Source organism: Lemur catta, chromosome 11 (genome assembly GCF_020740605.2).
Source record: "Lemur catta isolate mLemCat1 chromosome 11, mLemCat1.pri, whole genome shotgun sequence".
NCBI lineage: Eukaryota > Metazoa > Chordata > Mammalia > Primates > Lemuridae > Lemur > Lemur catta.
In genome coordinates this window covers 15,418,395-15,445,526 of record NC_059138.1, presented here as the reverse complement: position 1 = coordinate 15,445,526, position 27,132 = coordinate 15,418,395, and the positions used below count along the sequence as shown (strand labels likewise).

The following is a 27,132-nucleotide window of genomic DNA, read 5'->3' as shown; positions in this document are numbered from 1 at the left end:
CATTTTTCCCTTTCTAGTCAGCAGTTATTTCAGTGTAATATATAGGAGAGACTGCTCAGAGAGGAAAGAGTCTTGACTCTCATATAGTAGCAGAAAATTAATACTTAGTTCTATAGTGTTGTAGTGTTGCTTTTAAAAAAATCTTATAAAATTTCTGTGGCTTTTTAGCATCTTTTCAAAAAGGCTTTGTCAGTGTTGTATTTTGAAATTAATTCAATGCCCACTAGTTAAACATTACCTTTTGGCTGGAAAGCATCCTATTAATAAATTGAAGTCTTAGAGGGATGTGAATAAATAAATTACTGGATCCAAAATGTAGTCATGATGCCTGTTGCTCTGCTGGTCAGGCATGTGGTAATCTTTATCATCTGGAACACAGGCATGGACCCAGAAATAATCAGCAGGGAGCCTGGGGCATGAAATCAAAGCATTTTATTATCATTAAGGTCATTAAGTATGGAATGCCCAATTTCCTTAAGTACTAAGTTTGACAGTTGATATTTCTGACATTTCACTTTGACAGTTCTTGGTTTCTTTCCCTATTGTGAAGGTGCATCCTTGGTCTTTCAAATGCACATTTTGGCCTGTGATTATCTTTCACATTTTTTTAGGGCAATTTTTGTGAAACCATAGATAAGTCAAAAATTCGTGTTATTTTTGAATATGAGTTCCATCATGGAACCTGTGCAGACAGCTCTAAATATCATGGAAGTGTTTGGGAAGGATGTGGCTAACAAACGCACAGTACGTTGATGGTTTGAGAAGTCCCACTCTGGTGATTTTAATTTTGAAAGTGAGCCATGTGGGTGACCTGAGACCAAGGTGGATAATGAACTGAAAGCTGTCATGGAAGTGAATCCATCTCAACCTATGCATGCATGCATTAGCAGCAAGGTTTGATGTTACTATTCCAACAATATTGAACCATTTGAAACAAATTGGCAAGGTAAAGAAACGACAGATGGGTACCACATGAATTAAACGAGTGTTAGAAGAGAAATTGGCTAGAAGCTTGCCTTTCTTTACTGTCAAAACAAAGGCGAACCATTTATACACCATATTGTTACATGTGATGAAAAATAAATTCTTTCTGACAATTGCAAGTATTCAGCACAATGGCTGGATAAAGATGTGCCAAAACACAGTCCAAAACCAAATGTTCATCACAAAAAGCTAATGGTGTCTATTTGGTGGTACAGAGCTGGTATTATCCACTACAGTTTCATGAAACCTGAGCAGTCGATACTGTGGATGTCTACTGCAACCAATTGGATGAAATGATGAGGATGCTTGTGATTAAGCAGCCAAGACTGGTCCATAGAGACAGGCTAATCTCTTGCAAGACCACATGTCGCAAAAAAACAGTGCTGCTCGAACTACAGAGGCTGGACTTGGAACCTCTGTCATCCATCATATTCACAAGACCTTGCACCAACTGACTGCCACTTCCAGGCTTTGGACCACTTCTTGCAAAGGAAGATACTCAATTCTACACAAGGTGTGAAAAATACCTTTTGCAATTTCATTGCCACTCGATTTCCAGGCTTCTTTGCTGCAGGCATTAACAACCTACCCTTAAGATGGCAAAACTGTGTCAAAAGTTTAGGCGCACACTTTAATTGTACTGCTTCTTGTTTGTGATATAATAAACTACACTTTTGATTTGGAATCGGACATTTCATATTTAATGACCTAATATAAACCTCTGAAGTGTGAAGCCTTCCAAACAGGAGAAAGATATTAGCCAAATTTGGAATTAAGATTTTGGATTTACTAAGCTTCATTGCCTTGTTTTCTAACCAATTTTTCCAAAATTACAGCTGACTGGATGGATCAGTTTGGGCAGTGGAGGAGGGTGTGGGCGGCGGTGGCAGGAAGGACTGCAGGTGCATTGCATTGGTGACCAGAAATGGTGTTTGTATGAAACAGCCAGGACAAGGCTAGCACTGGGCCTGCCTCTGTTCCCTGGGGCATTCTGTTCCCTGGCGCATGGAGAGAGGGTGCTCTTCAGCAAAGCAAAGTAAAGGGGATAAAACCAGGTTTTAGGTTATTTTGCTTTAAAAAGTTTTAGCATGTAAAGAGTAGGTTTGTTTATTCCTCAACAATACTAAATAAATGTAGGGTTTTAATTTGTTGTTTCTACTGAGTTAATCATTTTCGTGGGGTTAGAATATCAAAAACAGGTACATACCCTCTTCCTAGTCATGACTCCTGCAGTTTTGATAAATTGGTGACATAGAAATTATATATCCAAACTTTATCTGAGCTGTAATAGCTGTTAATACCCAAGCTAGCCTTTTCCAGATGTTTATTGTTTTCCCATCTTGAAAAATTTTGAATCTTCAGAAGAGTTGGAAGAAAAGTACAATGAACCCATATACTTTTCACCTAGATTCACTAGTTGTCCACACTTTGCACATTTTCTTTTTAATATGCTTATATACTGGTTTTCTTTAAGTTGTAGACATCATGACACTTTATCCCTAAACATTTTAGCAAGTAAGAACAACTGTATTTTCCTTCCTAATCACAATACCATAACATTCAACACATTTGACAATAAAATACACAATTCCTAATATTCTGTCCATATTAAAATTTCCTCAATTGTCCCCAAAATGTTCTTTAGAACTTTTTTTTTGACCCAGGATCAATAATTAAGAATAACACATTACATTTAGTTACCTCTTTAATTACCTTTATTAATAAAGCAGTTCCTTGCCTTTTTGGAGGAGTAAGGGGCTTTTATATTTTTTAGCTGTTTTGAAAAAGAACCCACAATTTTTCTTTTGATGAGATTCCGGTTAAACATTTTTGGCTCGAATACAATTGTACCGGTGATACTGTGCGTCAGGAGGTATATATCAGTCCGCACCAGGCATATGACTAGCATATATTGATCCCTCACATTATCTTATTTGGTCCCCACAACAGCTGAACAAGGGGCTTGCGTTAGCCCCATTTACAGAGGTGGAAACCGAACCTCAAGAAAGGTTAAGCGGCTTGCTCACGGCTGCCAGGTGGTGCAAGGCAATCATGACTCGGACTCAGCTGTGCCAGACTCCAAAAGCCTCCTTCCTAACTACTTAAGCGCCCAAACTCTATCACTGTTTCTTAACTGAGATTACATAGCACACCCGTGGAGCTTTGACAACTACTAGCCTCCTTTCCTGCCCTGCAGAGTCCTATGGTGCAAAAGATCCCGGGCCATACAGATGCACACCTTGGGATGGGACAGGAACCCCGAAGCCTGCACACCTAGGGATGGGACTCCTGCCTCATCCCGTCCTAGGCCAGGGAGCCCTAAACCAGGCGGTGCACCACAATCGTCGGCGTGCAGCTCCAGGCTGTGAGCCCGGCACGCTCCGCCAGGGGGCGCCGGCACGCTGTGAGCTGCTTCCTGGTGTGGGTGAAGAAGGAGGAGCGGGGCGGGGCGTGACCCGGAAGTCGACGGCGGGTTCCGCCCCTCGCGGTGGGGTGGCAGGCTCGGACCGGCCGTCGGAGCTGCGGCCTCCCTTAGCGCCCTCCTTGTCGACATCATGCTCCAGTTCCTGGTGAGTGGAGCTGCCGAGGAGAGGGCCTGCGGCTTGGGGTTCACCTCGGGCCCCTCTTTCCCCTCGAGACGGCCTTGGCCGGGGGACGTGGGCGTAGTTCCCGCGGTCCCCGCGGCGCCTGCGCCTGGTCGGCGCCTCTCAGGGTGGCCCGTGGGGTTTTCTTCCTGCCTTCCCATAAATCCCTTTGCCAGTACTTTTCTGTAGCCATCAAGTGCCTGAAAGTTGGAGGTGTCAGACAGTATGCGTCTTGGAAGCGTCTTGCTGTGTGCCGCGCCCTGTGGTCGTTGTGTAATCCTCGTATTAAAGCTCGTGTGGTCCTTAATGCCTTTTCGTAGTCGACTCCCTTTCTGCGCTCCCGACATAGACACAGACCCTGTCCCCGACTTAGAGCTCTGCTGGTTGGCATTTTTGGAAGGTAGGAGGGCGGGAGGGCCAGGAATAAATCTTACATTAGCCATCGCACGAGGTCAGAGTTAGAGGCGTAGCGAGCCCTCGTCAGACCTTTCAGACTTCGCCAAGTGAGTCAGACGCTGGTATACAAGTGATTTTTCCGAAAATGAGTGAGCGTGAGTAAGCAGATTATTTCTCATGGCTCCTTATTTGAGTTAAAAACGAGTTTTCTGGCAAAACTCAGTGAAATCAAGGATTGCCTGGTGAAAGTTCCTGGTGGAAGACTTGCCAAATTTTCAAGTGAAAGTTTTTCTACCAAGTTTTTGTGCGTTCAAAACTTGATGCTCTCGATCCCTAATTCTTACAAGAGGCAGATATTCTAATATCTTTCAGATGTTCAATGGAGATCTGGTGCTCTGGAAATGAGATTCTATCCCAAATGCTATATTTTTTTTATTAAAGAAATTAAAAAACAAAATGTGGCCCTTCTGTCCTCTTGAAAGATGGTAATTGATTGTGAAGTCCAATGAGTCAAAAGAGAGTATCCTTGACCCAAACTGCCCACCTAAGACAGGGCTGCTCCTTTGGGAGTTTCTCCAGTGTCTTTACAGGTGTTAGCTTGAGAGTTAGGAATAATTACAGTCATTTACATGCAGGAAACAGTAGGTTAAAAGCAGTATCACTTAGCCTCAAGTGTAGGATGATATAATAATTGAACCACCTACATCTGTTGGTCATTGATAAACTGGGAGGACATGATTCATTTGCAATCAACTTTGTGAGTTCTTTTGCAGAATGAGTTTATTTGGTGTTGGAATAAACTTTTTTCCTGTGTGGAAACATGGATTTTGATTTGTGTATTCAGAATTCTCAGCATTTAAGGAGAGATGCTGAAGCTATCCATTCAATTCCTAGCTTGGAAGTAACTGGAACGCTCTTGTTCTCTCACCTTCTGGTCTCCCACCTCATTTCCTTTAAAAGTAGTATATACTTTTCACATTGATTCCAACTCTGTCAAATGATTCACTAACTCTGTGAAGTTGGGCATGTCTGTCTGTTTGTTTTCAGTCATTTCATCTATAAAACAATGACCATCATGTCCTAGTATTTAAGAGGTTAGACTCCAGAATCAGACTTCCGGGTTTGAACCCTACCTCCATCATTTTCAAGCTGTGGGAGCTTGCGCAGGTTATTTAAATTTCCTATGCTTCAGTTTCCACATCTGAAAATGGGAACTCACCTCCTGGTTTCCTTGTGAGGATTAAAAATAACACATTAAAGAACTTAAAAACAGTGGCACTTAACAAGGATTCAGATATTGTTTGGTTTTTCTTTTGCGGGGTGTCAGTTGAACTCTTGTTTTAATTTCTTCTCAGAAATGGGAATTAGCTTCCCTCAGAAGGGTAGGTGATGAGAAAGGTTTGGAAGTGATGGAACAGTCACAAGTTAAGCATGTGCATTGTCATCACTCATTTTGGAACCCTCTAAGATGTTTCCTACAGTTGTTCGTCGAGCACAATTTGAAACCAGTGTACTTGATTGTGTTGCTTATATATTCCTCCCATTGTTCATTCGTCTTCTGATTAAAATATTCACCCATAGTCCCTGTCTTCACACCTTGTTCCTGTGATTTTGCTACAGTAGCTTCCTTAATCGTAGTATGGTTTAGCTACAGCTATTTTAAGAATGCTTTGGAAGAGTAGCTTATTACAAAGACATACAAAGGCACTGCTGGGGGCTTTGTGCACACTGCCTGTGGTACTATTCCTGGTAATCTGTTGCTTTTCTTACCTCTTGAAGTCCCTAGCACTTGGTACTCTTAAATCATGTCATCTTTAATCCCTCTTCCCTCGGCTTTGGGATCCCATATCTCAAGTACTTTCCAATATTCTTTCACGTTAATTATTTTTAAAGAGGAACCTGCACAGAGTGAAGGTGACAGGCTCTGGGCGCGGGTAGCTCAAAGGGCTGAGAGAATCGTATCTGGGTATACCAGCTGGGGGAACTGCTCTATCTAATCTCTCCTGTTTTTACTGGCTGCTTCTCCCTGCTTCTTGGTTACTATGTGCTGGCCGAGGGTCAGTCCCTGATCCTCTGCCCTTCTCTCCAAACCCACCCTCTCTGTGAGTGTGTTGCTTGCCATGCTGTCACCTTTCACCTCTTTGCAGACAGCTTCCAAAACTATCTGAGTCCCTTTCTCTGAATTCCAGTTCCTGGCATCAGCTGCCAACTGAACATTTCTGGTCTTACCTTCCATTTCAGACTCCACATGTCTGGCCCTGTTACCTGCCCTCCACCCCACATCCCCTATCCTACACCTAACTTTTTTCTTTGTTCCCCTGCCCTGAGTCTCTCAAATTTGAAATGTTGACATAATCTTTGATTTATTTCTCTCCTTCATTTCCCATGTCATTTTCCCACCATGTGCCTGGGACGTATATTTGCCTGCTGTGTAATCTTGGGCAAGTTACTTAACTGCTGTGTGCCTCAGTTTCCTCAACATAAACTGGGCAATAATAGTATCTGCTTTATAAAGTGAAGAATGTTTATGTTTGGTCACTTCCATTTACAATAGGCTCATTATTCCCTCTGATAATCTCTTTCATGTTTGGCTAGTGTCTCCTTACCTAGTGCTGCTCCTTTATGTTAAAGAGCAATTCTAATCTACTTGAGAACCTTTTACCTACTCAAAGAACATTGTCTTGGCACTTCTCTCAACCCCCCCCCACCTGGGTCCTCTGTCTTGTCTTTAGGCTAAACATCTCTACTTCTTCCATCCATTCTTCATGATTTCAAGTTCATGCTGGTTGCACTTCTCTAAATATGGCACTGCCCTCATATAGTCTGATAAGCCGTAGCAAAGCAGGGCTATTGCCTCTGGTTCTATATGTATCCTTTGCTGCCCTTGGCTCTGTCCTTCCCTCTTGCAGCTGCCAGAGTAATCAAGATTAATTGCCTTACTCACATGCTCAGAAACTGTCAGTGGCCCCTGCATCCATCCTTCCACATCAAACCATAACCACTTTCACTTGATTTTGCTCATTTGCTAATCTCGCTCCATTTTCCTTTCCCACTGCCCTTCAACAGAGAGTCCTGTTTTAGACTGGCTAGCCTAATCTTACGGATCCATAACCAACCTGTGGACCTTCTTGTGTTCATACCTTCCCACATGGTTTTCCTTTCATCCTGCTCTTTGTCTTCCTTACTACTCCTTGTGGACCAACTCCCATCTTTTTCCGTGAGGCCTTCCTGGTGACTTCAGCTCCTGAAATCTTCGCACCATTATGTCTTGATACTATTATGATCCATCTCCCCATTTATTTAGGTCTCATATGTCTTTCATCAGTGTTTTTAACTTCTGAGTAATCTTGCACCTTGTTTGTTGTATTTATTTCTAGGTACTTTTTAGTTTTGTGTTGTTGTGAGTGGTGACCTTTTTAAAATTACATTTTCAAATTAGTTGTTGCCATTGTATAGAAATGCTAATAATTTTCTCATATTGATTTTGTATCCAGCAATCTTGCCTATCTCTTAGCTCCAGTAGTTTGTAGATACAGTTGGAAGTGAACCAGTGAAGGGAATACTGCGAAGGCAGTCATGTCTCCAGTGAAGGCAAAAAACTGACAGTTCTGTGTTCTTTTTAAATGTTTATTACTCTTATTTGTCCATCTTCCCTTTCATCCTGTAAGCTAGGACTTTGAGTTGAAGTCATGAGAGTGAACATTCTAGTTTTGTTTCTGCTTTTAGTGGAAATGCTTGTCAAGTTTTAGTATGGTATTTGTGATATTTTCTAACAGGTTAAGGAAATTCCCTTCTCTTTCCTGTTTAAGAGTTTGGCTGGGCTCACACCTATAATCCCAGCACTTTGGAAGGCTGAGGCAGGAGGATTGCTTGAGTCCAGCAGTTTGAGGTTGCTGTGAGCTAGGCTGACGCCACTGCCCTCTACCCGGGCAACAGAGCAAGACTCTGTCTCAAAAAAAAAAAAAAAAAAATTTTTTTACTGTGACTAGCTATTGAATTTTGTCATCCTATTTCCTCATCTGATGATCATATGATTTTTCTCCTTTAATATGTTGATATGAATTACATTAGTAGATTTCTAATACAAAGCACTTAAACTATGTAGTCCATTGAGCCCATCACATGGTGATGTGCTGTATTGTATTCACTGCACCTTCATGTGGTTTAGTCGTGGCTTCCTAGAATAGATCCTAAAATCCATGAGAAGAAGCACTATACCTTATACTTACATTTTCCAAGCACATGGCTTAGTTTTAGGACCTGTAAGGCACTTAGTCAATACCTTGTGATTGATTTCATTTATTTAATTTTAGATCTTCCTCTTTTGCCTCATTGCCACTCAGATAGTCATAAAATATTTGAATTTTGAATAAGCTTCTTTGAGAACAGGCAAACCAGTTCTACCTCTGCACTGGCAGACTTTTTCATGAATGTCCCTGTTTCATTTACTGGCTCAATGAAAGCATTAAAAGCCTCCCCCCCCCTTCTTCATTCTCTAAGCAAGATCATTACATGTAAAACTGAGCTTACATCTTTAAAACATGCTTCTCTGTGGTGGTAAGTAGAAGGGATATAGGTTATATCCTCAGCAAATTTTCATTTTAATGTATAGAATATGGGTTTTATTATTACTTGAACAGTTGTTAAACACATTTGATAACGTTCTCTACAACAAGTTTACAGACTAAGACGCAAAAAAGGTTGAATTTTTTTCTGCCTCTTTGGAACAGAAAAGTCTTCTGCTTGTCTAGCTGAGTCTAAAATTAAGAAATAAAATAATTTTTGGTTTTGTCAGTGTGTAGATTTTGTCACTGCAGACTGTAAATCACTTTTGGGTTGGCTAGGCTAATCTTTTTGAATGCTAGTTGTAGCTGTATTTGCTAAATAAAATGAGATTATTTTTAGATTTCTTAAACCCTTGTCAGAAAATATAGTTGAGATTCTATATCATAACTTGGGTGGGTCATTTTTGAAAATGTCATTTGATGAGTCATATTTCAGATTTGTCAGATACTTTGAGTTATTGTCAGCTACTTTGGGTTATTGTCAGGAGCCATCCCCAGATAAAAATTGTAGCTTTATTTGCTGATCTGTGTGTACAACTTTTTGGTTAGGGAAAGGTTGAGCACAAGATGAGAAGAGTCAGTTTGCTTTGGAGTTGCCTTTCTTTCCAAGAGTGAGTGCTTTTTTAGGCTGGGCATCACCTGGTGGCTCTATTAGAGAGGGTGTGATAGTAATGGTATTTAGTGTCAGGCTTGGAAGAAGGCATTGCACTTCTCTCTGCGCTGTCTTCTCTGCAGGGGATACTATGGGGTGACCACGTGGTGTGGAGGAGGTACTATGCTGATGTCATCCAGCTTACAGAGCTTCTGGTGAGGCTTCCAGGTCTTGGCCTGGAAGAAGTTAAGCATTCTTGGCCTGCAGAGAGGTTTCAGACTCATTCAAGACCTTCTATAATCTGGCTTCAATCTAACTTTTCAGGCTCAGTGTTCTTCAGATTTAATTTTTTTCTGTCTAAACTTGCTTATTGGCCATGCCATGAACAATATACTGTATAAGCTTTTCTGGCTTTGTGCATTTTCCCTAACATTTCTCTTAATGAGTAACATTTTTCTTCTTGTATTGTGTGCTTAATTTTACAATACCCCATCGGTAGATCTGGTAGTTTTCTGAAACTGGAATTGGATCTCACTTGTCTAGAGGCACGTGGTTTTTGTTTTGCTTTGTGTTTTAAAATAACCACTAGTTTTTCATGTACCCTGATGCCTGGTGAAGTTACCAAACTGAAGCCAGGTTAGATCTGCCCTATTTATTTTGAGACACCCATGGTAAGAACTAGGAATCTTAGAATGTTGGACTTGCAACATTACATAGGTGGAGTAATGTTTTATAAATCAGGAAGCTGAAATCAGCAGTCCTCCGGAGAGGTAAGTGTCTTGCCTAAAGGCACACAGCTAGATAGTGCTAGAACCAGAACTGGATTATTTTTCTTGAAATTTTATCAATCTCATGTTCTTTCTATTTGGTGTTAGAGCTAACATCTTCTTTTAAGCAAATTTAATACTCTTTCTGGATTTGGAAAACCTCTGCCTATCTGATTTCAATCCATAGGAGTGAAAAAAAATCATTCTTCTTGGTGCTATGTTGGTAAAAATACGATTTTGCAAGATGTATCTAATTAATCATATGATCAGAAAATGATGTATGGTTAGAGACTAGATAGTCTCTTTTATGTTTCTTAATTTGCTAACAACAAGCCAATTTAAATTATGTTTTTGGTGTTCGAAGCTTTGTAAGCTTACAGCTCAGTAAGGACCCAGCTGTATTCCGTTCCTCCATATGCACCTCCAACTTGAAGATAAGGCTTGACCATGCCATGTGTGATTGATGGTTTTAAGTGCCATACTTTATTTTTCTATTTTAACCTCTTTGCTGCATATTGATTAAATAGGAGCAACACTGATTAAACAAAATGATGAAAAAAAGTAGATGCCAGTTTGAATTTATAAACTTAGAAATTAGGCTTCAGTTGGAGGGTCTTATTTAGGAGTAAAATAGGGAGTTATCATTAAAACTCAAAACTAAGGAGGTTTAGTCCTTTTGGTATGTAAGGAGTACTCTAAATTTTCACGGAACAGTTTTTGTTCAGAAAAATAGTCACTAATGAGAGAAACATTTATAGTTCTTTAAAAACCATGCCTGTCTCTGTTGTCACTGAGTTAGAGCTGTGTTTTAGACCTTAAACGTCCTGCCTGTTAGACTTTACCCATGGCAGAGCGCTTTGCTGTATGTACTCTCAGTGGTATGTCAGAGTTCCCTAATTTTTTCTGTCATCACATATTTTGGGTTTTGAGTGGGTATCTAATGTAAGTTGTCCTGTTCTCCTTGTTGTGAATGACCTGGGACAAGTCCCTTCCCATCCAGGGCCTCAAGTTCTTCTTTTGAAATATGGAGAGATTCAGCTGTGAATAGGATCTAAAATCCTATGATTTAACTGAATACTTATAAAATTGAATAATTTTTATTTGGTTTAGAGAGGAATAACAATACCTGTAACCAAAAAAAGACAAAAACAATTACAGCATTCAATAACAAAAATCTGAACTTTGGCTTGGGTTTCTAGAACTTATGGTCAAATATTTATGGGGATTGTGAGGGGAGAAGGAGAATTTAGGCTAGATTTTTTTCACCATTTGTTATTACTTTTGTATGCTTTTTAACCTTTTGGGAGGGTAATTCTGTGTTTATAGTAGAAAAATGTGATTCTCAAGTTGTACATAGTCCTAGAGTGGACACCAGGGTCTTCTAACTTCCCTGAGCTCCCTAGGAAGAGGATATTGTCTATGTGTTTTGGTTTGGCAGCAGACTGGCACAGGACTTGCTATGCAGCTTAACTCTTCATGTTCTATTCTTTCAGCTTGGATTTACTTTGGGCAACGTGGTTGGAATGTATCTGGCTCAGAACTATGACGTAAGTGGCCGTATCCATGACCTCCTTGATTCCATGTAACTCTTTTAGAGTGACTTTTCTTTGTTTGAGGTAAGGTGTGCCTTCCAGCATATGTGAGGTCTATAGGTCTGAGGAAAAAGTACTGAATATTATAGAAAGGTTTTCCATTGTTTGAAAAAATAATCCAACTCACAGAAGTGTCTGTCCTCTGTATCACCACAAGAGGGCAAAATCCCATCAGTTTAGGTGTTCTCTAGATGATACTAAGCTGTGCTCATTAGCTTAGAGTAATATAAGTTGCGTTCTTAAAATGCTATAGAAGGCCAGGCATGGTGGCTCACACCTGTAATCCTAGCACTCGGGGGGTGGAGGGTGGGGGGGCTGGCTAAGGCTGGATTATCACTTCAGCTCAGGAGTTTGAGACCAGCCTGAACAAGAGTGAGACCCTGTCTCTACTCAAAATAGAAAAAATTAGCTGGGCGTGGTGGCAGGTGCCTGTAGTCCCAGCTACTTGGGAGGTTGAGGCAAGAGGATTGCTTGAGCCCAGGAGTTTGAGGTTGCTGTGAGCTGGGCTGATATGGCACTCTACCCAGGTTGACAGAGTGAGAATCTGTCTCAAAAAAAAAAAAAAAAATTCTTTAGAAAATCATGTGATAAGTGAGAATGTAAAGATTAATTGGATAATGTTTTCAGCCTCCCTACCCAGTAGTGGAGATAACTGAGAATTTTGGAGATGGATCTATATAATGTAGGACATTTAAGGAGGACAGAGTTTTGTGAAGTGGGGAGTTTGTATTAATCTCACCTTATATAGGGGGAAGTTGAAAACTGGGTAGTACAACTGCCCATGAATGGGGATCCTGGAATGGTGTTTTAAAAAGACAAACAAGGGAAACATGGTATTCACTTTTGGTTTGTTTTATAGTAAAGCTTTTAGTTATGACAAAGGGAATCCCTTTTGTCAACCTTTGCTTCAGTCATATCAGTTGCTAGGCAGGGGCTTTATTAATTTATATCACATTTATTGTTTATATGTACAACTTTTACTTGACACTGGATTGAGGGGCTCAGTGGGTAATATAAAAGTAGAAGTTGGAATCTGCCTTTCAGAGAGGGAGCATACTTATCGTACAACTTCTAATATCTTTTGCATGCAGTTATGAGGCTAAGAAATACTATTTGGTAGGTCTCTTTTAGAGGAAAATAAAACTTATAAAACCATTTATTTTTGGAGGAAGAGAAGTTAAAAGAATATTGATTAGGTAGATGCAAAATTATAATAATCTTTTTTCTTTTTAAAGATACCAAACCTGGCTAAAAAACTTGAAGAAATAAAAAAGGACTTGGATGCCAAGAAGAAACCCCCTAGTTCATGAGGCCGACTCCAGCACAGCCTTCTGGATACACTGAGTCTCCACCTCTTGAGGGCCTCCTTTACCTTCTGAACCAAAAGCCTTTGTTTTCATCTCCAGCCTTGTGATTTTCTTCTTTGCTAGACTCCGTGTTACCGTAGAGCAAAAATGGGGCCCCAGGTTAAGAAACTACCCTTACATTTCCAACATCTTCACCTCTTCCCGTGTCCTCCTTCCAGCTGCATGGGACATTCTAGGACTGGAATTATGGTGCTCGACTAGTAAACATGACCTTTAATGAGTCGTCTCTTCCTTATTCTTTGAGATTTCTTTTCTACTACCTTTTGTCAGAAGAAAAGTTGATGAGTTTCATATAGGTGATCAGTTACAAAATAATACTGATTTCACAGTTTAGCCATTATAACTGGTGCTTGTTAAACATTTGGTACTAAATTATGTTGTTCCAAAGTAATTAAAATTAATATCTAGAAGCCAGTTTCTGGCGAATTATCCATTTATTTTTTACTGTTGTTAGGCAGCTCCATAGTTACTAATTTAATCAGTAAATCAATTTGCTATTCATTAACTGAGAAACTATATTCTGAGAATTCTGTCAGGAGCTAGGGAATTTAAATATATGCAAAATAATAGTCTTTTTCCCAGTAGCAGTCTATTGAGTATGCCTGTTTTTCCTTAATGATGTATTGATCTAACTCTTTTCCCTCAAAAGAATTATACTTGAGATTACAGGTACATTTGACGTTATATGATGGAGAAGTGAGAAGTTGTCTATAAAGAAAATTTTATGCCTTGTCACATTAAAAAATGTATTTACATTATTACTTTATAGTGATTCTCATAAGAAAAGTATAGCCCAAATGTATAATGAAATCAGCATCTCAAGAAGGAAAATTTCTAGCCAGGCACAGTAGTGCAACACCTATAGTCCCAGCTACTTGGGAGACTGAGGCAGGAGGATGGCTTGTGCCTAGTAGTTTGAGGCTCTTGGCAACATAGCAAGACCTTGTCTCTTTAAAAAAAAATTTCTGGCCGGGCGCGGTGGCTCACGCCTGTAATCCTAGCTCTGGGAGGCCGAGGCGGGTGGATCGCTCGAGGTCAGGAGTTCAAGACCAGCCTGAGCAAGAGTGAGACCCCGTCTCTACCAAAAATAGAAAGAAATTATCTGGCCAACTAAAAATATATATACAAAAAAATTAGCCGGGCATGGTGGCTCATGCCTGTAGTCCCAGCTACTCGGGAGGCTGAGGCAGTAGGATCGCTTAAGCCCAGGAGTCTGAGGTTGCTGTGAGCTAGGCTGATGCCACGGCACTCACTCTAGCCTGGGCAACAAAGTGAGACTCTGTCTCAAAAAAAAAAAAAAAAAAAAAAAATTTCTGCTTCTCTCCACAATTAATGCTTGCTTTTTTTTCCTGCAGTCAGAAATTACACATTTGAGAAATTACAAGATTAATCAGCCCATATTTTTTAAAAATTAATAAAAAAAAATTTGAATAGGTAACTTTTCCCAAGGGTTAAGATACAAAATTATTTTGTATAAAGGGCCTCTCCCACCCTTGTTCTCTGGCTCCTACTTCCTCTTAGGTGGTCACTGTTACCACTTTTCCTGTGTACTTTTGAGGAAGAGTCAGTGCCTAAACAGACACATGTGTACATGGGGTTTTTTTTTTTTTTAAACAAATGGCAAGAAACTATACATAGAGATCTGCCCCTTTCGTTTTTTTTTTTTTTAAGGGAGATCATTCCATATCAATATGTAAGGAACAAGGAACCTCCTTCCATTTTTGGCTGCATAAGTTTGTATTGAATAGATATACCATAATTAATATAATCTACTGATGAATGTGTAGGTTGTTCTTTTGCTATTACAGTGATAACCTTGAACCCAACATTATTATACATATCTATGCAGAATGTAGCTATAAGATAAAGTCCTAAAAGTGTAATTTGCACTAACTATATGTAGATCAGTACTCATTTTATTAGGTGTTTTGTTTCAGAGGACTTGTTGCGCAGCTTCACTGATAATGCCATTTCTGAAGCCATGGTGTATTCAGAATCAACAAACTGGAAGAATTAGAGCGCCTTTTGTAGATGGTGGTGACACTGATTCCTTTCTGTATGTGGTAAAGTGATTGTGCATCTCTTTGAACACATGGATCTCTCATACATGGAGATACATTTTATCCCTGTCAGAATTGTCATTGTGGGTGAGACAGATTAGGATCAAATTATGGTTTGACTCCTCCCTAGCAGTGTCATCATGGGCAAGCAACTTATTCTTTCTGAAACTCTTGCATTATCTGTAAGACGTGGACATAACTCCTACCTCATAGGGTTTTCGTAGAAATAATTGAGATAATGTTTGTGATGTGTTACACAATGCTTTACAAATTGTCCAATAAATAGTAGATATTGGCTCAAACATGCTGCTTTTTTGGCCAGTTCTGCAATCACTTTTGGAACCAGTTTATGAACCATGCAAAATTTGTCATTCTGTGGTCATTCTCTTTCATATTAATGAGAATTTACAGCATCCACCTAGATCATACCTAACCTGGCTCACAAGATTTGATCTTCAGGGACTGAATTGTTAGCAGAATGAACTAGAGCCTCAAAGGATATAGGTTTACCATGAGAGTATTCAAAATGCTAGAAGCTTAGAAAGCTGTCTCCAAAGAGGGATTCCTTGTGATCAACCATGACAGCATTGTCACTGTGTGTGTGATCTCCCAGAATGGCTGCTTTCGCGATGAAGTTCACTTAGATGTTAGAAGATTAGGCCTTTTTATATTATGTCTTGTAAACAAGGTTCATTTGGACTTAGGGCTTTTCTCAGGAGTGATACATAAGCTTGCTGATAGGACCATTTCTACCAGTGGGAGCTATCCAGCAGATCTGTTCTTAAGTTCAAGTTCACCACGTAAACTGCTACACAATGAGTACAGGCTGACTTCCCGTTCACCATTCAGATTCCCTCTCCTAGATTTATGTTCTTGCAGCAGTGAAAAGAAGCTGAGAGTTCTCAGGCAAGATGATCTTCACTGAGATATATGTTGGAGAAACCCAGAACCATCATAGGTTTTCCAGAACCCTCAGGTTTTAAGGTGTAGTTGAAAATTTGTGCTGTGGATGGCATCTGTAGTTACTGTAGTAATCTGAAAGTTACTCTTTCCCTGGGAGTTTTATAGGAACTCTTGCTGCACAGATCAATGGAGCGATGGGAAGAAGCACCACAAGACGTGGTTTTTTTTTTTTTTCCTGAGACAGAGTCTTGCTGTCACATGTGCTAGAGTGCATTGGCACTAACAGCTCACTGCAACCTCGACTGGGCTCAAGCAATCCTCCCACCTCAATCTCCCGAATAGCTGGGACTATGGGTATGCACCGTCATGCCTGGCTAATTTTTTTTTTTTTTTCTGGCATGTGCCTCTAGGTATAAATGCCTGGCTAATTTTTAAAAAAAAAATTTTGTAGAGATGGGGTATGCTGGTCTTGAAGCATATCCTGGGCTGAAACAATCCTCCTGCCTTGGCCTCCTGAAGTGCTGGGATTACAGGTGTGAACTATCATGCCAAGCCTTTCTTTTCCCTTTAAAAAATGTTTGAAAACTCCTTTTATTGTGATTTAAGAAAACTTTTTGCCATACCTGACCATAAAGGGAGGGTTACTCAAAATACTAGTGCACATTACTCTGACATGTGAAATATAAGACTTTACAATTGATGCTAAAAACTTAATATGCTGAACTTGAAAAGTTTATCCCTAAACTGTAACCCTCCCAAACCACAGAGGGAGAGAAAAAACAGCCTTGTTTAAAATCATCAAAAGGGGTTGAATTTTATGAAATGAAGTTACCAAAGTTATGCTTTAGACTTTTCTTCTGATTTAGTGTTATATGTAATTAAGCATATGTTACTTCTGATTTAAAGGAACAATTTTATTTCTCTTTTTCTAAATCATTTACTCAGTCTTCACTTGTACGACTGTATGTAAGCTGTGTGGTTTTTCTAGTTGTCTGTGCATGTTTCATAGAGCCTATGTACACGTGTAATGTTTTCATTTCCACTAAGCAGTTCACTCCCTAGATACTATGCTGGTGTTTGTTTTTCTCCTGAGGTCGCCCACATTTTTAATACCTTTTCTGAGTTATTCCTCCTGAAGGAATACTATATACTGTACTGGAGCAAATGAGGCTTTTCTTAAACTTCCAGTCTTGGGTTTTGCACATAGCATTTCCATTCCTTACACAGATGAATGAGTTCTTTTTTCCCTACTGACTATTAGGGCCTTGCCTTGTGGCAAGGAATAAGGTGGTGAAGGAAAATATTTTGAGATCTTGCCCGGTTTTAATAGGGAGTTTGTGACACTTAAATTTTAAATGTTCACTTTATACCTTTCCTAAATCTGGTTGCAACACATTCCGTCGAGTACTGAAGACATAACATATGGTATGTTTTGCAGGGCACTGGGAAAGAAAACGAGCTGAGAACAGTGAGACTGTGTGGAAATTCCCAGGGTGGGGTGTTGCAAAACCTGGGTCCTGCGCCTGCTTGAATCACCGCCATGGTGGTAGGACCCTATGAAAGGTGCAGTGCAGTTGCATCATCTGACATAAACAATTGCACGGCACGGAACGAAAAAGGAGCCATGTAAATAGTGCATGCAGTTGTGCTCCGCATCTATTCAGTGGGGGCAGCCCCAGACTGAGCTACCTGTGTACTCAGGTGGTCTCAGTTCCTTTTTTGTTGAAATAGTTTGAGCATCTTGCTATACTGAGAGTGATTCTAGTGTCTAAAGATAACATTTTCAAACAACGTCATCCCCAAATGTGAAGCCAGCTACTTCATTTGGTGTTTAGCTGGAGAAACAGGGATCTATTTTGACATTGGGGGAATACTAGCTATTTTTTTTATTTTTTTATTTTTCAAAAGATGGCACGAGTCTTTGTGACATGTAAATGCTAATGTAAAAGATTGTACATCATGTACTTTATGGATGACTTAAGAGAATTTCAAAGGCACATTTAATAATTGAGAATAAGACGCAACTAAGTGACTTAGGCTCTCAGTTTCATCGTTAGTAAAATATTAGAAGATAAAAATCAAATTATATTTTCAGGAGACACAAGACAACTAAGGAGAGCTAGAAATTATTACCTAACAGTGGAGTGATTTAGATGACAAGAAATTATTAATCACATCTGCCATTTCCTGGCACTAGGATGGGCAATCTTGTTTGGCTTGACTCTCTGGTTTTGGAAAAGAACAGTGCAGGTCTTGAGAGCAGTCAGTAGACCAGACTGAACTAAACACACTTTCTAAATCACCTAGTTGAACACATGAGCTGCTTGGAGCACCTGGTAGCAGCTGAAGCTGGGGAGCTGGCGCAGCTCTCCCTTTAGGAGTGAGTCAAGTTCTCAAATAGCTGAGCAGTGGCCAGCAATTGAGTCCACTTAATTCTAAATCGACTTTTCTTTCTCTTTTTCCTTGTTATACTCCCAGGTTCTTATTATCTGCACCTTTGTCTTATTGTCTGAGTTCTGTAATGGGTCAGAAATGTGATGATTTGGCTGCCCCAACATCCTGATTCTTTTGAACATCTTAAAGCAAAATGACCTTAGAGATGTTGGCTCGATCAGATCAGCGGGAGTGTACCTAATATTTTATGTGGGTTCATGAGGTCTTCACTATTGTATTGGCCAAATAATTTAGTCTAAGCTGACAGGGTAGAAACGCTAATATGTCCAGTTCACCCTAGTCAAGAACATTCTGTGGTTAGAGCATGCAAGTGTGGTAGTTTCCTTTGCTCCAAAAGAAACTTTACAACTCACGGACACTTGATAAGCTAAGGGAGTGATTTTATAGATAAATTGTGGGAAAACCACACATGCTATCAATGATTACTTATCAGTTAAAACAGTGCAGTAACTATGGAGGACTCCTTTTCCATTAAGATGCGTTTAGTAAGCAACTAATGGTAGAAGTCAGAAATATGTAATTTCCAGCAAACTAGAGGGATTGAGAACGATAGCCAGTCATGTAGCAAGGACATCTGTCATGGAGAAAATGGCACGGTCTTCAGGAGGAAGAAGGAGGCCTTGATGTCCAGAACTGTTTTTTCTCATGGGAACCATTTATTGAGCAGTTACAGCTGACTACATTGTAGAAGTTGCTGGGGGAGTTCAAGAGACATCTCTTCTTCCCTCGAGGGGGCTTGTTGACACATAGGGAGTGACTGATGCATTTGGACCTTTGGGTACTACCTGGTACTTTGTTTTCTCAGGAACAAACTACTCATTAAGTCCAGAAGCAAGCCAATCTAATACCAATAACAGTACTGTGGTCTTAATTATAGTTTTGATCTCCCTAGTAAGACAGGTATGAAAGTTTTCCCTCCCGACACTTAACCAAGGCAATGGTATCTGTGGTTAGTGACAGGTAGGGAGAGAGAGATGCTAATCTCAATGTGTCTTCTTTCTACTTCCCTTTCCCGTGACAAATAGAACAAAACCAGCCTCTTTCCAAAGGGGACCACTACCTCTCTACAGGAATTTGGTGCCAAGGTAAATGGAGCCATCGAAGAGAGATGCTTAAAACAGAATCAAAGTAGTGATAAAAGAGTACTTACTGATTGCCACAAAGAAGACCTACTCAGAATTGCCTTTTTATGGAAAGAACTTAGGATAGAAACACTTAGGAGAAAGGGGCTGACGTTAGGTCTCAAGTTCCAGGAGAAGTTCTCCCCCAAAAGAGAACTAGTTTCACTGCCTGCATAGGTAGGATGATTTGGGTATCTCCTTCAACTCCTAAGAAGGTAGTAAGAATAGCATAAAACCTAGTGAGGCTGGTTTGTGAGGCTTAGCCTCTGAGGGGCAACTAAGACAGACTTTCTTTTCCTCCCTTCAGAAAGAATTGATTGGAAAGGCTAGATACGAGGAAGCAAGAACAATTTTAGGTATTTTTTTTCTTTTTCTTTTTTTTTTTTTTTTTTGAGCTGTGGTGCTAAGGAAGGGAAAGCCGGGAAGAAGGCACTAACAGCCAAGCATGTGTTTGTGGTTGTTGGAGGATTTCTGCGCATCACTTGTAGATGGCGCAATCTTCTGGCAGGGGGAATGCCCTTGGGCCTGGGTCTGGTGTCTTGTGCTCCTGGTAGTTTTCTTTGCCTGTGTTTCAGATTCTGCTGGGTGCCAGCAGCTCCTTAGGCCAGTCTGTGCACTCGTATTAGGCCTGATCAGTGATGTTACTGACCTTCGCCCATGCGGGGTAAGTGTCCAGGTGGAAGAGACTAACTCCCCAGGTGTTGATAGCCACCATTACTATCACCAGTCCAATGACGTTGACCCCCAGGCCAGCTTTCACCTGCAGGACACAAACCAGCACTCTGTCATTCTGACCCTAGTCACTGTGACCAGGCAGCAGCAGCTGCACAAATCCCCAAGTGCTCCCTGTCTAGGCCCCTAGCCTAAGCCTTGCTCCGTCCACACGGCCCTGATTGGTTCCAGACACTGCATGGGGTGCTCTACTGTTGCCTTGTAGGGTGGCGCAGGACCGTGAAAGGACTGGAAAGACAGAGATTGGGGCTGGGAGAGGGTGATAAGACTCATCCCAACTTGTTGCTCGCAGCACTCTCACCGTAAAGTGGAAGCCTGGAAGGTACGTTAGTTACTTGGGACACCAGATCGGTGGAATGTGAAGCTATTTCTGCAGTTTATTGATAGGGAAATGTGCTAAAATTAAGCAGATCTCTTTAAAGCAGGAACTTCTCAGAGCCTCTTATGTGCAAAAACACACAGAGGGACCTTGTATGAGGGGCTATATCATATGAAGCCTTTGCCACTGTTACATATTTTTTCTTCTTCAAGGAACAGCTCATGGAAGTCGTGTACCTTGGTTTACCTGGAGAAACAGGTCAGCTGCTTCTGCTCAGCCCTTCCTCAGGAAGGTCACACAGGCCTGCTAGCTGGAGGAGGGGCTTTGCTGCTTTCTTCTGAGGGAATTGCACCTCAATAGCTCTGCCCCTTTTATTTCTGCCATGACAGTGACAGACTGTGAGGGGATGTGAGGAATGGCAGAGCCAGGGCCAGATGGAAAAATGCATACAGTAAGGACAGCTGGCATTCTTCCAGGCAGTAACCAAGCATACAATGTGCAAGTCCACTAGCTGGCATTGAGTTGGGAAAATTGCAAGGGAAAAGTGGATGTTGGGAAATTGCTCCAAGCAAAGGGCTAGACGTGTCCTCCCTCTCCTGCCTTCTGGCCAGGACCCTGGACTTCTCAATCATCCTGGCCCCCTGGGCCTTTTGGCATGGAGAACAGCCCATGTTTCTGAGCTAATGAGAAGGGGCAGGTTCTAACACAACTAAATTAAAGTCCTTCGGAGCTGAAAGGGTCTCCATCCTCATTTAACAGATGAGGAAATTGAAGTGTTGAGCTAATGCCCAACCTGAGAATAGAACCCAGGACTGGCTCACTTGCCATCTGGGACTTTTGAAAATTACTGTCTCGGATCATTTGATTCCAGTATAGAAGGCTAGGGATGAATGGTGGGGGTACACAGCAGAGGAAGTGGAAGTTGGGGCACAGCTCAGCCTGAGCAGACTGAGGGTTATGCAGTAAGATAGGACGGAGAGAGAGGGATGGCCATGACCTCTCTTCCTGGAAGTATCACTGATAACTTAGATAAGCAGTTTGAATAGTCCAAAGGACCTCACAGCAGAGGAAGTGGAAGTTGGGGCACAGCTCAGCCTGAGCAGACTGAGGGTTATGCAGTAAGATAGGACGGAGAGAGAGGGATGGCCATGACCTCTCTTCCTGGAAGTATCACTGATAACTTAGATAAGCAGTTTGAATAGTCCAAAGGACCTGATATCTGCCACCAGCCTGAAACCCTTTCTTCCATTCCTCCATTTGATATGTTACAGGACTGCTGAGAACAAGTTTGGACTCCCATGAAAAACAGTTTTCAGACCATCAGCAAGGGTGAATGGGCCGTATGTTGGACAGTCGGGTCCCAGTAATTTGTATCAGTGTTTTCCATCCTCTCCCCAACCCCCATCAGCCCTGGGTATTAAGAAGCATAGCAATGGGTCTAGGTTGAGGAGTGGAGAGTGGATAAGTGCAACACTAAAGTCAGTAGCAAAATGTCTCCTCAAAGCCATCTTTTGTGAGCCCAGCTGAAAACTAAGAAATGAATGGTAGATGCTTCATTTTCCTTTGGTGCTTCAGAGGTTTCTTGCTCGGGGGAGAGTTGAGCAGAAGAATCTTGTTCTCATAAAACCCCTTTCACTCTAGGTTCAAACAGTTTCTCATACTTCATCCTTTATGAAAAAACCAGCAGCCTTTTGAATGAATATCTCCACTGGTCTAATGAAGAAACAGGCAAAGCTTTGTGCAAGCTCATGCCTTCTGGAACCGGCCACTGCCTGTGTCTGTTCCAGCTCTAGCTAAGTACCCACTTTCTGCCAGGTAAGGGTTGGGGGAGCACAGTATTGCTATTCTTGGTACATATGGACCAACCAAAAACCTTCTTACACTATATTGAGTGTTGACAGTCCAGGGACACTGCTAGAGTGTAATAAGCTCTGGGGGAAGGGTGTGGAGCCAGTCAGCCCTGTCCTCATGGCAGCTGGGCCTGGTGGGGGAAGGCACCAGAACTCACCATGTCTTTGATCTGGCAGTGCCCGTAGCTGAAGACGATGGCATTGGGGGGATTGCCCACAGGCAGCATCACTGCAAAGGAGATGCACATGGTGACTGGGATCAGCGTGTAGAGCGGGTTAATATGCAGCGTTTCAGACTAGAAGAGAGAATTCACAGAAACATCAGTGTTGAGATTAGGCTTGTGTTTCCTGTGTTTAACATCGCGAACATGCTTTAAATGATGGCTTGGCATTGGCTGACCTTAGCTGGACGCCATGTGCTGGGGGCAGTTAGGTCCCTGTCTTCAGGGCATGCAGTGCCCTTGGCAGCCTAAATGGGCTGATGCTACTCACTCCCCATGGAATATGGCTTTGAGTTACTTCCTAGGAGGGATGTTTGATTTTTTGGTGCTATTTTAAGGAAGTTTTTTTTTTTTTAAGAGACAGGATCTCGCTCTGTCACCTAGGCTGGTGTGCAGTGGTGCGATCACCGCTCACAGCAACCTCAAATCCCTGGGCTCAAGTGATCCTCCTGCCTCAGCCTCCTGAGTAGCTGGGACTACAGGCACGCACCACCACTCCTAATTTTTTTTTTTTTTTGAGAGATGGGGTCTTGCTTTGTTGCCCAGGCTGGTCTCGAACTCCAGGCCTCAAGTGATCCTCCTGCCTTGTCCTCCCAAAGTGCTGGGATCATAGGTATAAGCCACTGTGCTTGGCCTTGTCCATTCTTTTGTTTCTGCTCAGGGCTGCTCCTAAACCAATTCTACTCTTTCAGAAAGGCGTTTCTAGAACTCTTTCTATGCTTTACTAATGTGTCTTTTTATTTATTAGTCGCCAGCTGAAAAACTTCATTTTTCAAATGATGAGTTGAACACCAATCAGTAATGGCAGTGGGCAGCAGCCAGAGGAGAGGGTACAGCCATGGGAGCTGGCCTGGAGCCAGGCCTACCACTGCAGGCCTTGGGGCAGCCTGTCTGGACGTCTGGGAGTCACATTACTCACCAGGCTGCACAGGATAGGCAGAAAGATGGTGATGGTGGCTGGGTTGCTCACAAACTCGGTGACAATGGACACAAGGATGCATGCCAGCAGGGTGACAGCCCATGGTGGGAGGCTGCTCAGGGACAACATCTGGTTCCCGATCCATGTAGAGAGGCCAGAGCTCTGCAGGAAGAAAGGTGTTACAGTAAGAAGAAAGAAGGAAAAGCACATCCCAAGTGGAATTGTTCGACTTCAGAAGGTCAGGGATGTGGGAGGGCTGGACTACCAGGGGCCGTCTGATCTGTCTGATTCCGTCTGACTGGAGCCAGAGACGGACCTGATTTTTATGATTAGATCATTTTTGTAGCCCAGAAAATTCTTTTTTATGCTTGCTTGTGCAAATTCAGACTTTGGGTTTCCTGATCAGTGGTCATCACCAAGTGTGGAGAGCCACCCACCCTAATTTCTGTGATTCTTCTTAGGACTTTGTCATGATGGCTTTGCAGAAGTTGGTGATCTTTACACCTCAACTTTAATCTCGTTTCCCTTCCTCCACAGCCTCTGACACCCTTACTGTGTGCACTGACTTGACAATGCCCTTCACACAGACTGCCAAGTATAATCTTTTATTCTGCTTTGGAAATCCATTTCTGTCATTTTATTACCTAAGAAAGGGAAAAAAGTTATCAACATCTTTGGATAGTAACTTTTCCTGTGTTTTTTAGGGAGTAAGCAGGCAGGGTTGAACACTACAAGTTTTACATGAGTAATGAAGCAGAGAGGGATTAAAAGTCTACCTCCATTTAGTGAAGAAGGTGCCCCCTAACTGGCCGGCCGCCTAGTCATTCAGCCCCGATGTGTTTTAGCTTCAAATCCCATCATGGCTTTAATGTTTTACTATTAAAGACATCAGGATCTACTATCTGCCAGCACTTTTTGAAGACACAAGATATGAAGGCATATTGCCCATCTTGAACCTTTTTCATTAGTAACATTTATATACATCTACTTAAATAAATGAATATTCCTATTTGGAATAATTCATTCGGTTGGAAGATGTTCACCTGCCAACAGTGAGGGCTCCCTCCTTCTCCTAAAAAATGAAGGATACCATACAGTATTTGTACTACAAAACCCCAGGTTGCCATATGCATTCTTCCTCTCTCCCTTCCCTCCTCCTCCTCCTCTCTCCTCTGTGGTTGACATACTCTGACTTGTCCTGTGGTACCGCAGAGACTGCACATGCAATGAGGATATGGAGAGTGGGGCAGAAAGCAAGGGGAGAGATTTATGATCCTGCAGGGTCTAAGTCCTGCTACTCATGTTTTACTACTAAAAACAGCCTTCACTACATTGTCAGCAGGCTACGTTGTCTCTTCCTTTCCAAATTCATCAAACGCTCATTTGATCTCTGCAGTACACTGGCCACCCCCTGGTGAGCGAGCTCATAGACAACTGATGACCAAAGGCCTTCAGAATTCTCTGTTGTAGCCATTTCGCCTTGGAGAACTTGTTTTCCTTTTTTCTCTCAACTGACTGAGAGCTACAAACCCAATATGTGGAGACCGCATCAATTAATGGTTGGTGCAGAGCCTCGAGGCCTACAGGAACTCTGTAATCGTTCCCTCTCCTGACACACTAAACCTTGCTCATTGGACAAAGGCAGCGGAGGGAAGAGCAGTTAGTTGAGTGGAAACAGTACACTTATAAAGAAATAGAGTTTTACTTAACATGTTATCCAAATAGTACTGGCAAGTAAAATGAAATAATTTAATGACGTTTATTTTTCCAGAACTATTATATACTATAATTTGAAATAAACTGATAAGTCAGACTGCAAAGGTAGACAAAACACAACAAAGGAAGTCTTAATTTTTTAAACTCTTGGTTATGAAAACATTTTACATTGGATTTTCCTCACTAATGTCAAGATTGAAATTATTTCTCACTCAGTAGGAATCACATATATGGTACCTGACTTACTATTAAAATTAGGTAGTCAGTAGGTTTTACAGAAATAGCAACTGTACTATCTGTAATACGTGCACAATTTTGATTTAAAAAAAAAAGTCTTACCAGGCTAGACTCAGGGGGCCAAAATTAACAACTGAAATTTAATAAGGATAAATATAAATACACTGAACTTGGAATTAAAAATATTGACAGGTGGGGCATGCTGGCTTATGCCTTTAATTCCAGCACTTTGGAAGGCTGAGGTGGGAGGATTGCTTGAGCCCAGGAATTCAAGACCAGCCTGGGGAACATAGTGAGACTCTAAATAAAAAAATAATGAATGAATAAATAAATAAATACATAAATATTAACAGCATATATTGAGGATGGGGTGGAGGAATTGAGGTCTAATAGTAGCTAACATTTAAAAGAATGAAGGGTTTTAGTTGACTTCAGTTTCAATAAATGTTGACATGAGTGCCAAGGACGCTTTATAAAAACTTCCATAAAAATGCAGGGTGGTGCTTGAATCAGAGGTGAGAGATGAGGCTTGGGTATATAACTACTCTATTTTGCAGTAGACTGACTGCCACCCAGACCATGTTTGAACAAGGCCAAGTGTACTGAGTCTTAAGGAGAGAGACCAGATGGTAAGGGGTCACTACTTGATTTTTTTAGTTTAATAATTATTACCCAGGAGAGGGTTCCAGAGAGCAAAGCCAGAGTCAACAATTGACAACATATAGAAGATCTGGGCTGAAAGTAAAGAACTATTCTTTATTCTCTGCACAGGGAGTGCCATGTCACTGGAGGTGTCCAAGCCAGGGATGTCATGGAGGGAAATCTCACACTGGGTAGGAGATGGGACTCAGTGTCCTCTACAATTCCTGCCGAGTGTAGGATTCTGTGACATTATTAATGATGCAGATAGTACACAGCCCTGCAATGAATGGGCAATCAAAAGCGAACCAAGTTTAGAATGGGTTAATGCCAAGGTGGAGGGAGAAACAGTCTGTACCTTAACTTGATTCCTTCTTAGGATTGTTTTCTATTTCAGGGAGAGCTAACACTTCAGGAAATTCAACCATATCCCCCCAGCCCCACTTAAAAGATCTCATCCCAAATCCTCCCAATCAGGAAGTCAAGAAGCATTTGCATTGGCTTCAGCACAGGTTCTTGAAAGTGGCTCGCTCTATGCACACAGACTGACGGAGGGCAAGTGTATCACTTGGGACCTCTCTGGTCCCTTTCAGACCCATCTCCCATCACCACCGTCAGATCCGATCCCAGAAGAAGATGACTACAAAATCCTTTTGCTTGTGGCAGTGTGGGTCCCATAATTGAGGTGTGAATGCCTATGTATCATGACTTCGTGGCACGGCCGACCTCTAAGTAACTCTGTTCCCAGCAGTGCCAACTGAGGAAGCTCGGGGCAGGACAGGACGGCCATCCTGCTCTATTGCTTCTCTTCCCAGTGACTTGGTGAACATTCACCTCTCAGCTCCTTTGAGTCTTTCCTCCCAGGGCCGTAATGACTCATTAGGTAAAGATGCCAGAAAAAATATTTGACCATAAGAACAGAATTCAAGGGTTACCTTGCTACCAGAAGCCAGAGCATAGCCTCCTCCCACCAGGATGACAATCTCCCAGGGCATGGTCTTCTGAAAGTCCTTCCACGTGATGATGGGCTCCATCCTCAGAGAGGGCTCCCGGTTCTCTCCTGAATCACAGATAGAGAGAGACGTAGAGCTAGTTAAACCCTGATGGGTGTGA

General features: G+C 41.7%; 2 protein-coding genes across 2 annotated transcripts in view; one reads left to right on the top strand and one right to left on the bottom strand.

Annotated features, from left to right (window-relative positions):
* Positions 1–3,442: 3,442 nt before the first annotated feature.
* STMP1 (short transmembrane mitochondrial protein 1) lies at positions 3,443–13,068 on the top strand. The gene is made up of 3 exons (XM_045564776.1): positions 3,443–3,554; positions 11,383–11,436; positions 12,717–13,068. Exons 1-3 carry the CDS (start codon positions 3,540–3,542, stop codon positions 12,789–12,791), a joined length of 144 nt encoding a protein of 47 aa, XP_045420732.1. The 5' UTR covers positions 3,443–3,539; the 3' UTR covers positions 12,792–13,068.
* A 6,359-nt stretch (positions 13,069–19,427) lies between these two features.
* The window catches only part of SLC13A4 (solute carrier family 13 member 4), a 42,224-nt gene continuing 34,519 nt past the window's right edge, over positions 19,428–27,132 (bottom strand). Inside the window, exons 13-16 of the mRNA XM_045564600.1 lie at positions 26,955–27,079; positions 23,428–23,589; positions 22,446–22,583; positions 19,428–20,146 (exon numbers count right to left, since the gene is read on the bottom strand). Coding sequence (XP_045420556.1) covers positions 20,009–20,146; positions 22,446–22,583; positions 23,428–23,589; positions 26,955–27,079 — 563 coding nt within the window. The 3' untranslated portion in view covers positions 19,428–20,008. The remainder of the gene's footprint in view (positions 20,147–22,445; positions 22,584–23,427; positions 23,590–26,954; positions 27,080–27,132) is intronic.